The sequence below is a fragment of the Salvelinus sp. IW2-2015 genome, unplaced genomic scaffold, assembly GCF_002910315.2.
Source record: "Salvelinus sp. IW2-2015 unplaced genomic scaffold, ASM291031v2 Un_scaffold3432, whole genome shotgun sequence".
Lineage (NCBI taxonomy): Eukaryota > Metazoa > Chordata > Actinopteri > Salmoniformes > Salmonidae > Salvelinus > Salvelinus sp. IW2-2015.
Window position 1 is genome coordinate 60,641 of NW_019944712.1, and position 13,823 is coordinate 74,463.

General features: G+C 43.9%; 1 protein-coding gene across 1 annotated transcript in view; it reads right to left on the bottom strand.

Annotated features, from left to right (window-relative positions):
- Window positions 1–10: 10 nt before the first annotated feature.
- The window catches only part of LOC112075843 (protein patched homolog 1), a 29,330-nt gene continuing 15,517 nt past the window's right edge, over window positions 11–13,823 (bottom strand). The window contains exons 3-5 of the mRNA XM_024142772.1: window positions 799–988; window positions 608–677; window positions 11–106 (exon numbers count right to left, since the gene is read on the bottom strand). Of these exons, the coding sequence (XP_023998540.1) occupies window positions 11–106; window positions 608–677; window positions 799–988 (356 nt within the window). The remainder of the gene's footprint in view (window positions 107–607; window positions 678–798; window positions 989–13,823) is intronic.

Genomic DNA, 13,823 nt, shown 5'->3' on the forward strand with positions numbered 1-13,823 from the left:
ATGTGTATACTCACGGGAGATAGACCATTCCAGACTGGAGCTTGGCTCCCTCCCAGAAACAGTCCAGGGGCGTGATGATGAGACAGGGGTGCAGCTTCTCAATGATCTGACAGGGGACAGCAGACACCGTGTTACCATTGACGCTCTACAACTATAAACCACTGTCACGCCCTGACCGTAGAGATCTTTTTATGTCTCTATTTTGGTTTGGTCAGGGTGTGATTTGGGTGGGCATTCTATGTTCATTTTCTACGTTTTGTATTTCTATGTGTTTGGCCGGGTGTGGTTCTCAATCAGAGGCAGCTGTCTATCCTTGTCTCTGATTGAGAACCATACTTAGGTAGCTTTTTCCCACATGGCTTTTGTGGGTAGTTGTTTTCTGTTTTTGTGTCTTCACCAGACAGAACTGTTTCGTGTTGTTACATTTTGTTATTTTGTCTCAGTGTTCAGTTTAAAAAAATAAAAATAATCATGAACACTTCCCACGCTGCGCTTTGGTCCACACCTTCTTCATACGACGACCGTTACAGCCACGTTCTATCCCTCTGTATGAGAGGCAGTGTTTGGTGTAGAAAGCGAGAGACCAACTCAGTTCACTCATGCTTACCTGGTCCATAAAATGAGCTTCGGTAACAAGTTCTCCTGATTTGTAGCATAAATGTTCCAATTTCCATTGTCTGAAAAGACAAAATATCATTTACAAAGCAGCTCTGACCGATCTAAAACATCATTTGTTTGAACACGTGTGTGAGTGTGTGTGCGTGTGCGTGTGTGTGTGAGTGTGTGCGTGCGTGTCACCTGTTAAAGAGGTAAACGTGCACTCGGCTGGCCCTGATAGCTGAATCCAGGTGTTGCTGCAGCGCCTCCACAGTGAGCACGTTAGCGCCCTCCTGCCGTGGCGTCTGGATCATCAGCTGGGGACTGAACATGGCCTCCTCGCCCATCTTCTGACGCGTGTACTTCAGCTCCTGATTCACCCTGCCGCCCACTGCACACCAGAGGACACACACACACGCGGTCAGTCTGATAGTATGTGACATACACATCTTCCCGAACGTGGTTCGATTTCGAACACGTATATTCCACCTTTTGTAAACAAAGGATACAATCAAATTGATTCGTGCATCAATCCTGCTGAAAGAGCAATAAAGCATGTGATGACCTGGTCAGCCCCGCCACACTAACTGACGTTACCGAAACCTGTTCTAATTGACTTAGAACGTCAGTATAGTGTCATTAAAGGCCAGTCTCGGCCTCRGGGTTTGGCTCCCCGGCCCTACAGTGGTAAGAAAGGAGGGAGACACTCGTTCCTCCCTCCCTCCCTCTCTCACTATGTGGCGTGGTGGGGCTAAGCCCTCTGCGTGAGCTCCCAGCCCCTCCAGCTACAAAAGCAGCCTTATGGTAGGGCTGTGACGGTCTTGGAATGTGAGGTTAAGGTAACTGGCCGGGCTAATGTACACGGTCACCGAGGTAACCGTTTAGGCGGGAGGTCAAAAAGTCAGAATTCTGTTTGTACACTTGTTTACATGGATATGCTTCTAAATAAAAACCTACTTGAAACAAGCCATTACACTTCGTTATTGCCATGGCACTTCATTAGTATTACTCAGGTTATTACTTATAAATATGAATCAACAAATGAAGAAATGCCAGTTGCTATAAGATCTGTCACATTTTCAAAGACAACACACACCACACACACACACACACACACACACAACACACAACACACACACCAACACACACACACACCACACACACACACACCACACACACACACACACACCACACACACACACACACACACACACACAGACACGCAAAGCTCTGTGAGAGGTGACCGAGCTGGAAATCTGTTATGTTTTATGTGCTCTAATCGATTGCTCGACTACAATTCAGGTGAACATGAAACAAGGCATAGGTGAATATTTCAGCCTATTGTAATCGTTTTAAAGTTGAACCATGACGCATGCTAGTTCTGTCGCAGGACCAGACACCTCAGGCAGACCATAGCCAAGCACCGGAGGGGGGCATGTCTGTGCGTATTAGGGAAACACACTTAGTTTCCTCCCCCTCCGACCCAACACAACAGCGTGACTCCATTGATCGGGTCGAGTGGCGTGTTTAAACGACATCATAATAGCAGGCCTGGAGCAACCGGAGACGGACAGAAACATGGCTTTTCTCCTGTCTCGCCGCTCCCCCACCTCCATCTACACGACCCACACACACAGGGCCAGCCATGAAACGATTACAACTGCATGGAACGTGTTGTTGTGTGTTGTGTGTGTTGTTGTGTGTGTGTGGTTGTGTGTGTGTGTGTGTGTGTGTGTGTGTGTGTGTGTGTGTGTGTGTGTAGGTGTGTGTGTGTCCATGCTCCAAAACAGCCCCCTAGACCGTAGGCAGATCTAGTGTAAGGATTTTGATGGGTTTGAAGGCTAGTGTTACGCCTCTCTAGCCTTTCCTCTGGAATTTCCGCCATATTGTGTGCACCTATCCAAGTCCTCTCCAGAGTCTGCTTTAGGTGTAGAGTTATAGGGGGCAATGGGTATGTTCTGGACGGGACAAGGTCAATCGTCACTGCACGCAACATGGTGCGCCAACCGCCGAACACTATATGAGACACACTGAGCATGTACACTCTTTCAAAGTGCACTAACAAGTCTGAACTAGCCCTTGACAATGTTCTTATAAAACCATTGTAATGATTTGTGTTAGTTACGTGTAAGTATTGTGATTACTCTGGTTACACTGCCCTCAGCGTAACCTTAGTCCTAAGTGGCAGTATAACAAACCAACAACGAACAGTACTTGTTACCAACTACTCTTGAGATTATGATGCAAGTGACGAAGACAAGTTAAGTGTTGACTCAGTCTGCTAGAGTCACGGAAAGGATGAGAACAAAACTGACCAATCCGAATGTGCACCGGGAAGAACACTCCTAGTCCCCCAAATGTTTCTTGAACACATTTCCCCAGCTTCACCCGATCTTCTGGAGTTACAACGACGACGTGAGGGTGGACAGAGAAAAGAATGCAGGAGAGACACAAACCACGTACGCGCATACACGATCTCTCTCTCTCTCTCTCTTTCCCCCTCTCTCCCTCTCTTCCTCCCTCTCTCCCTCTCCTTCTGTCCCCCTCTCTCTCCAGGAAAACGCACATTACGACCTGAAGGCGTGGAGAATTCCACACTTCACGAGGTTACAGCGTTTTGGGGTCAACACTCCCCGGCCCTCAGAGGTGAAATTAAACACGCCAGCAGCTGGATCAAAAATGTGTGCGTGTGACTCGATGGTGTGTGTTGTGTGGTGTGTGTGTGTGTGTGTGTGTGTGTGTATTGGTTTTGTGTTGTGGTATATGTGTGTGTGTGTTGTGTGGTGTGTGTGGTTGTGTGTGTGTGGGTTGTGTGTGTGTGTGTGTGTGTGTGTGTGTGTGTGTGTGTGTTGTGTGTGTGTGTGTGTTGTGTGTGTGTCAGGAGCTACCTCACCGTGTGTCTGCGTTGCATGCTGGTACAAGCAGCGTGTTATGTGTGTAGGGTTGCGAAGCTACCGGTAGTTTGTCAAAGTTACCGGAATCTTCAGTAATTTTGGTAATTAACAGAAAATCTATGGCAATCTGTTGTAACTTTGGTCATTTATATTTGGGAAAACTTTTTTTTTAATGAATTCATATATAGTATTAATTTTTATATCTGTGTCCATATTGTCAGTGAGTTCCTGGTAGATAGACCATATGGTTCAAGAGGAACTAGCCTAATTCATTTATTAATTCATTTAAAAAGTATCAACTCAACAATGGCATTATTTTCAATTAACTCTGTAACTCTTCCAACTACTGACTTTTTCACACCTGCCACCAGTTTGACGCCAAAACATACCGACACAGTAAAATATATAAAAGTTTGAGAAAAAAATAGATAAAATATAAAGGATATTTCATGCTGAAACCCTCATATTAAACACCAACGATATTCACTAATTTGGTTTATATTTAGGATAACGTGTTACAGCTTTCTCATCCTATATATATGAAAAAATCATGTATTATTTAATTATTTAATATGTTTCACATGATAAGGCGACACAGACGGCCAAAGATAATTACAGACACCTGCACAAATCTGAAGCACCCAAAAGGGCCATTAGATGTMTTGTGATAGATGACATAAAATCCTTGAAARATACCAACATTTCTGGTAAGTTTACTTACAAAGTTYCCAGTAATATACCCTCCCCTTTGCAACCCTATGCGTGTATGCAGCTGTGTTTCATCAATGACACACATCTTATGTGCTCTCAGGAGACGTGGCTGACCTTAGTCCTCATTCATATCACCAAGGTGTCTCCGTTCTACCTAAACGTTTCTGACCTCCAAAAACAGGCCAGGTAGCCTGCTGCCTATTCCTTTCCACCACAACTACTCCACAGTGTTATCTCAGCAAAAACAGGCCAGGGTAGCCTGCTGCCTTTCCTTTCAACACAACTAACTTCCACAGTGTTATGCTCAGCAAAAACAGGCCCAGGTAGCCTGCGCCTAATTCCTTTCCACCACAACTACTCACAGTGTTATTCAGCAAAAACCAGGCCAGGTAGCCTGCTGCCTATTCCTTTCCACCACAACTACTTCCACAGTGTTATCTCAGCAAAAACAGGCCAGGTAGCCTGCTGCCTATTCCTTTCCACCACAACTTACTCACAGTGTTATCTTCAGCAAAAACAGGCCAGGTAGGCCCTGCTGCCTATTCTTTCCACCACAACTACTCCACAGCTGTTATCTCAGCAAACAGGCCAGGTAGCCTGCTGCCTATTCCTTTCCACCACAACTACTCCCACAGTGTTATCTCAGCAAAAACAGGCCAGGTAGCCTGCTGCCTATTTCCTTTCCACCACAACTACTCCACAGTGTTTATTCTGCAAAAACAGGCCAGTAGCCATGCTGCCTATTCCTTTCCACCACAACTAACTGCGCACAGTGTATCTCAGCAAAACAGGCCAGGTAGCCTGCTGCCTAATTCCTTTCCACCACAACTTCTCCACAGTGTTATCTCAGCAAAAAACAGGCCAGGTAGCCTGCTGCCTATTCCTTTCCACCACAACTACTCGCACAGTTGTTATCTGCAGCAAAAACAGGCCAGGTAGCCTGCTGCCTATTCCTTTCCACCCACAACTACTCCCACAAGTGTTATCTCAGCAATATACAGGCCTCTTTCTTGGGATTCTCCCTGTCGTTTAGGGGCTTTTTACCCATTGATCTTCTCTTTCTCCAAAACCAAAAAGAAATTGAAATGAATTGCATAATTGTGGCATCGAGTAACCGCCACCTCCAGGTGAAATAGATTGTGTGATTTTACGACACCCGTGCTGACTGAACCAGAGTAGAGAGCCACCAATACGTGTTTAAACCCCCAGTCAATCAGTTCAGTCAGTCCCTGTCATCTCCAAGAGAGCAATACTGGGCAGTTGAATGCTAACCCCCGTCACTAAAGAACCTAATAGAATAAACAGCACACATCACTAATTCCAACGCAACGAGGTAATGTGTGTGGTGTGTGTGTGTCACTGTGTTCGCGCCTTCAGTGAGGAGCTTTAGTTGTTGTATAACATTAACCCCTGGTGTGTGTGTCCCCCCTCCTATTCTGCAACGGGGGAGAGATTAAACCAAGAGAAGGGAGGGAGAGGAGAAGGAGAGGGGGACAGAGTGGGTAAAAGGGGGGAGAAGATGGATTCTAAGGGAGCTGAATAACACCCCACGCCACCCCTCCCCCTCTCTTCTACCTCTCTTACCTCGGAGGTCTTGTCTCTCTCCCTCTCTCTCCATTCAAGCAGGACACATGGCTTCTGATAGGCTTGTCTCATGGTGGCTGCATGGGGCTCAATAAATAGGCCCCGGCCCCCCGTGCCCCCTCATCCCCTGCCCACCCCTCCAACACACTACACATAAGAACAACCCCTTGCAAACTCAAACCCATATCCTGACATCACAGCAGCCGGAGTGGTTGGGGGGGAGGGGGGGTTAAGGCTAGAAGTAGGGTGGCAGAGTGTGTGTGTGGGTGTGTGTGTGTGTGTTTTGCAGGGGGGGGGGGGGGATTAGCTGGATAGGGCTCTCTCAGCCAAACCCCCTGTAGTGACATGGAAGTCTCTAGAACCAGGGTCACTCACTGCCACCGGGACCCATCAGCGACCATGACACAACCAACAGCCCATACCCTCCAGATCATCATCTGGCAGCCTATACTGTCTGTCTGTCTGTTCTGTCCTGTAGTCTCTCTCCCGGTTTCTTCCTGTCTCTCTCCCTGTCTGTCTGTCTTTCTGTCTCTCTCCCTGTTTTCTGGTCTGTCTGTCTATCATATTACCTTGCTCTGTCTATCTCAGCAGGTCCCAACTTTTCAACTCTGGGGACCACCAAATCCCCATCTTAAGCTCTTGAGGACCCCCATTCGCGGGGTCTCCGAATTTTTTGGACATAAAATATCTCTGTGGTCAAATTGAGTCAATTTAGCAATGAATGTAACAAATTAACTTCACTAGTGTAGGTGGCAGCATTCGGGATTTTGGATGAAAAGTGTGACCAAAATGAAAAATGCCTGCTACTCAGTCCCAGAAGCTAGATATGCGTATGATTAGTAGAGTTTGATAGAAAACACTCTAAAGTTTCCAAAACTGTTTGAAAATAATGTCTGTGAGTATAACAGACACTGATATGGCAGGCGAAAACCTGAGGAAAATCCATCCAGGAAGTACTATTATTTTGAAAGGCTGTTTTCCATTGAAAGCCTATCCACCATACAAAGACTTAGGACCCAGTTCACGATCTCTATGGCCTTCCTCTACATGTGGCCAGTCTTTAGGCATTGTTTCAGCCTTTTACTCTGAAAAATTAGGGAGATACACCCACTTTCAATGAGTGGACAGTGGAAATTTCCATACATGAACGCAAGCGCGTGATCGGGAGTGCGCCTTTCTTGTTTCTCCTTTTATATTGACGAAGCTTTTATCCGGTTGAAATATTATTGATTTTTTTATGACAAAACAACCTGAAGATTGATTTTAAACATCGTTTGACATGATTGTTCTACGATCTTGTATGGTACTTTTTTTTACTTTTCGTCTGGATGTTGAGAGCGCGCATTGTGCTTTGGATTACTGAACTAAACACACCAACAAAATTGAGGTTTTGGACATAAAGAGGGACATTATCGAACAAATGAACATTTATGTCTAACAGGAGACCTGGGAGTGCACCAGTAGAAGATCATCAAGGGTACTGATTAATTTTAACACATGTCTGACTTTTGTGACACCTCTCCTTGGTTGAAAATGGCTGTATGGTTTTCTGTGGCTAGGCGCTGCACCTAACATAATCGCATGGTGTGCTTTTGCCGTAAAGCCTTTTGAAATCTACACAGCGGCGGATTAAACTTTAGGCTAGGGGCAGTATTTTTTCGTTTTGGCTTATACTAAAACGTACCATTTGAAAACTGCCTATTTCTCCAGCCCCGAAACTAGAATAATGGCCCATATAATTAGATTTAGGATAGAAAATCACTCTTAAAGTTTCCAGAAACTGTCAAGATTTTGTCTGTGCAGTTTAACAGAATACTGATAATTGCAGGCTAAAACCATTGCAGAGGAAAATCCAATCAGGAAGTGCCTGTTTTTGAAACTCTCTGTTCTTATGATCCCATTACCCATATTAAAGGATATCAACCAGGATACCCTTTTTCTATGGCTTCGCCTAAGGTGTCAGACAAGCCTTTAGACATAGTTTTCAGGCTTTTATTTTGAAATTAGCGAGAATGCGCACATTGCGTAAGTGGATAGGTGGGGCTCTCAGAGTGAGTTGGCGCAACCAAGAGAAACAGGCCAGCCATTGTTACTCCGTCCTAGTGAAAAACCAACAACTCCCGGTTGATATATTATCGATAGATATGCAACTGAGGATGATAGTTGACATGTCTGCACTTATGATTAGGAATTGCTGACCCTACCAGCATAAGGAAACGGACGGATTGGAAAACTTGGAACAAAAGCATTTGTGCAAACTGGATCGTAGGAAAACATCAAGACATAAGTGATTTTAGGAATGTCGCATTATGGAATCGTGCATTCCTGTACGTGATCATCGTATATATATTTAATTGCGATAAATTAATTAAAATGTTCGGAATTATATTTGTCTGAGTGCAGACACGACTCATTTTTCCGTGAATTCTCAAACAAACGTCGCGAAATCTGAAATGCTGTGTCAGGCTATTGCCATATAATTCCTTATAATGATCTTATATTCGTAGCACAAAGATGAACTCATAATGTTATGGGGTGTCTAGACTTGATGGAGCCTCGGTGAGATTTGGATGAAAACATCCGCCTATAGGATTACCCCCACTCAGAGGTAACACGATTGACACTCTCAATGCTTAGTATACAGGAAATGTGCGTCTTATTTTTATCACTTTGGAACGGAAAAGATCGTGAAATTAAACGGCTGCCCAGTTATTCTCTGTTTAGATATGATATGCATTTGAATTTACGTATCTGCGAATGAGGAATGTGCCAACACTGCAGCAGTTGTAAGGGGGGGGGGGTAGGAAGTTTAAATACATTCTGAATTATACGGATAAACAGACCAGTTTGCAAAATTGCAAACAGACCCTATGACTATATTCGGTGAAGAATGCACTGTGTCGAGGATTGCTATTGTTATTGCAACTAATTTATTATGATCTGTTTGCCACTTAAACAATCGCTTCCACTAAAACATTGTAAATCGGCATGTGGAGATTTCGAAATGGGAGTATCTTCATTCTGCCCCCCCCTTAAGATTAGATGACTAATCTATAATCGTAATATGTTAATCATTATTTGAGTACAAGATCCCTATTGGAATGTAATTAATAGACTATAATATCATTAGATTGTTTTTACCATAACATTTATTTAATATGCCTATTAGTATACATATCGATTCTAATGAAATTGCTATAATAACGAATTTAAAATAATCTTAAGAATTTAATTAGGAATTAAAATAAATAAATTAATTATTCTATATCATAAATTAAAAATATTAATCTAATATAAATTTATTTTATTTGATATAAATTATGTATTTTTTTTAGATTTTAATAAAAAAAAATAATAAATAAATTATATACTTATTATATAATTTAATTAAATAATAATATATGTTATGTAAAGAAATAATTTTATGGATATTTAACCGATGTTTGACAAGTTTATTACGACTTTATTTGTATTCGAATTATTAAATTACTTCATCGCCAAAGTCTAATGACATAGTTCACATATGCTATCCAAAGTAGCTATATATCATAAAAGAATTTATGACTTTAAATAAAACGATTAATTTGTGATAATATGATCCTTGCATATAATTTGATGGAAATCATATCTATATATTTAACATGCGTTGTTTTTGTTTATTTGTAGCTTAAATATTAATATAATTTGTATATTTCATACTTAAAATTTCATTTTTAAAAACATTTATATATATCCTTAATTGTTGGTTAATGATTAAATATTTCAATAGTTATATTATGATTTAGATTTATACTTCTATATAAATGATCCCCCCCCTTAAAAGATAATTAATGTTTTATACATTATAAATTGTAAAGTGGCTGTTCCAACTGGATGGTCATCAAGGTGAATGCACCAATTTGTAAGTCGCTCTGGATTCAAGAGACGTCTGCTAAAGGACTTAATTAAATGTCAAAGATAAATTTGCTGTATTGGACTTGTTAATGTGTGGAAGTTAAATATTTTAAAAAAAATATTTTTGAATTCGCGCGCTGCGAAGGCAGCGTTAATTTTGGTCGGTGTTCCGCTAGCGGATATCCCCGGAGGCGGAGAAAGGTTAATTGGATGGTTTTCTGATTTTTCGTGACCAAGTACCTGATGCAATTTGTTGTACTTAATGTTTTCGAAGCCGATCGATAAACTTACACAAACGCCTTTATTGCTTTCTGCCTGTAAAGCAATATTTCAAATCTGAGACGACAGGTGGATTAACAAAAGGCTAACTGTGTTTTGCCAAAAATTGCACTTGTGGATTCCATGAATAATATAATATATTCTAAGTATATTTATTTTGACTGTGCACTATTGCTATGCTTGCTATTGTCTCTATTCAGCGCTGGCTGATGACAAGTATCGCCGGAATCCGGGATGGGTTGTTCAGAAGTTTAACAAGCGTTTAATATTATATCCTATGTATAAAATGTGTATTTTTCATCAATGTTTATGATGAGTATTCTGTAATTTGATGTGCTGTCTGAAATTTCACGGAGTTCGTTTATCAGACAATGATTACTGTACATAACGCGCCAATTTCAACTGAGGTTTTTTGGACATTAAAGATTAACTTTACGAACAAACATTTATTGTGTAACATGAAGTCCTGTTGAGTGCCATCTGATTGGAAGATTCATCAAAGGTTTAGTGATAATTTAATCGCTTATTTCTGACTTTGGTGACCCTCTCCTTGGCTGGAAAATGGCTGTATGGTTTTCTGTGATAGGCGCTGACACTAAACATAATCGCGTGGTGTGCTTTTCGCCGTAAAAGCCATTTTGAAATCAGAGACTGTGGTTGGATTTACAAGAAGTTTAATTATGTGGAATTTTATGTGGAATTTTAATTATGGGATTTCTGTTGTTTGAATTTGGCGCACTGCAATTTCACTTGCTGTTGTCGAGGTCCCACTGGTGCCAGACAGGTTAAAGGCCTTTAATATTATTATTATTATTAACCATTTGCATTATGAAAAGTAATGTAAAATGTATTATAATACCATTAGTACTCACAACTGTTACTATTTTCTCTGTTTATATCGCTCACTCAAATTGTTGTACCCTCTCCCTTCGACTGTAATGTTTGTCTTCCCAACTTCGGCTCTTCTGTCTCTCTTCCTCTCTCTTTGTCTGTCTATCTGTCTCCCTCTCTCTCTGTCTGTCTATCTGTCTCCCTCTCTCTCTGTCTGTCTATCTGTCTCTCTTCTTCTCTCTTTGTCTATACGTCTCTCTTCCTCTCTCTCTCCTTCTGTCTATCTGTCTCTCTTCCTCTCTCTCTCTGTCTGTCTTGCCAAAGCAAGTAGACTCTCATACTCTCTCTCTCTGTCTGTCTCTCTTCATCTCTCTCTGTCTGTCTATCTGTCTCTCTTCCTCTCTCTCTGAACATCTGTCTCTCTTCCTCTCTCGCTGTCTGTCTATATGTCTCTCTCACTATTTGACTCATTCTTTCCCACACGTTTCTCATCCGACAGGCTCCCACCTGATGCTGCTGTCAATCAACCAGGAAGTATTTGATCCTTACAGGACACGGGTCAGAGTTCAACTGTACCTTCAACTCACCCTCCAGCCTTCCCTCATACCCAGTCGAATTTCACCTCACATCACCCTCCAGTCTTCCCTCATACCCAGTTCCACCTCACCTCACCCACCAGCCTTCCCTCAAAGCTAGTCCCACCTCACCTCACCCTCCAGCCTTCCCTTACACCCAGTCCAACCTCACCTCACCCTCCAGCCTTCCCTCATACCCACTCCGGACAGGAAAGACAGGCACACCACGAGAGATAGACAGACGGACGGACGGACAGGAAGACAGCACACACAGAGAGATAGACAGACGCGGACGGACAGGAAGGACAGGCACACACAGAGAGATAGACAGACGGACGGACAGGAAGACAGGCACACACAGAGAGATAGACGACGGACGGACAGGAAGACAGGCCACACAGAGAGATAGACGGACGGACGGACAAGGAAGACAGGCACACACAGAGAGAATAGACAGCGGACGGACAGGAAGACAGGCACACACGAGGAGATAGACAGACGGACGGACAGGAAGACAGCACACACAGAGAGTAGACAGACGGACGGACAGGAAGACAGGCACACACAGAGAGATAGACAGACAAAGTGCTGGAATATGCTGTTGGAATAAGAACATACGGAACAATATGTCATGTTGCCATGTGTATTAGTACTACAAGGTGTGCTTATAATCATCTTATCAACTTTATTATGTACTTATTACGTCTATGTCACAGGTTGTTCATCATGACACAAGGACGCGCTATTTATGAAAGCACGGTTTGATTGAGCTGAATTGTAGTATAGTCGTGTTTTTGCAGTGGGCAGTGTTTTTTACAACATGAGCTCATAGTTTACTTTTTTGGATGAATGCCTTTTTTTGATTCATTCATTCCTAGTGGTTACAGGGTTAAAAGAGAAACGACTCAAAGGTTAACAGTTTAGGTATTAATTCAGAGGGGTTAGGGTTAGGCTATGGTTTAGGGTAGGCTTAAAAACAAAATAATGAAAAACAACCGTCAAGTATTATCGTGTAGCTAGAGCACAGTGAACTGTGGTGGCCGCAGTTCCTGTGCTGAACCACCCGCAGTTCACTGTGCTGACCACCGCAGTTCACTGGTGCTGAACCACCCGCAGTTCACTGTGCTGAACCCCGCAGTTCACTGTGCTGAACCACCTTCAGTTCACTGTGCTGACCACCCGCAGTTCACTGTGCTGAACCCACCCGCAGTTCACTGTGCTGAACCACCCGCAGTTCACTGTGCTGAACCACCCTTCAGTTACTGTGCTGAACCACCCGCAGTTCACTGTGCTGAACCACCGCGCAGTTCACTGTGCTGAACCACCTCAGTTCACTGTGCTGAACCACCCGCAGTTCACTGTGCTGAACCACGCAGTTCACTGTGCTGACCACCCGCAGTTCACTGTGCTGAACCACCTCGCAGTCACTGTGCTGAACCACCCGCAGTTCACTGTGCTGAACCGACCTTCAGTTCACTGTGCGAACACCCCAGTCCGGTGCTGACCCCCGCAGTTCACTGTGCTGAACCACCCGCAGTTCACTGTGCTGAACCACCCTTCAGTTCACTGTGCTGAACCACCCGCAGTTCACTGTGCTGAACCCGCAGTTCACTGTGCTGAACCACCTCAGTTCACTGTGCTGAACCACCCGCAGTTCACTGTGCTGACCACCTTCAGTTCACTGTGCTGAACCACCCGCAGTTCACTGTGCTGAACACCTTAGTTCACTGTGCTGAACCACCCGCAGTTCACTGTGCTGAACCACCCGCAGTTTCACTGTGCTGAACCACCTTCAGTTCACTGTGCTGAACCACCCGCAGTTCACTGTGCTGAACCACCCGCAGTTCACTGTGCTGAACCACCTGCAGTTCACTGTGCTGAACCACCCGCAGTTCACTGTGCTGAACCACCTTCAGTTCACTGTGCTGAACCACCCACAGTTCACTGTGCTGAACCACCCGCAGTTCACTGTGCTGAACCACCTTCAGTTCACTGTGCTGAACCACCCGCAGTTCACTGTGCCGAACCACCCCAGTTCACTGTGCCGAACCACCCGCAGGTTCACTGTGCTGAACCACCCGCAGTTCACTGTGCTGAACCACCCCCAGTTCAATGTGCTGACCACCCCCAGTTCACTGTGCCGAACCACCCCCAGTTCACTGTGCCGAACCACCCGCAGTTCACTGTGCCGAACCACCCCCAGTTCACTGTGCCGAACCACCCGCAGTTCACTGTGCCGAACCACCCGCAGTTTCACTGTGCGCGAACCACCCGCAGTTCACTGTCAAACCGCAGTTCATGTGCCGAATCACCCGCAGTTTCACTGTGCCGAACCACCCGCAGTTCACTGTGCTCTAGCTACACGATGATACTCGACGATAGTTGATGGAAACGGCGCGTTGTTTTTCATCATTTTGTTTTCAAACATCCAGAATCTCTGTCTATTTCTAGTGAATCA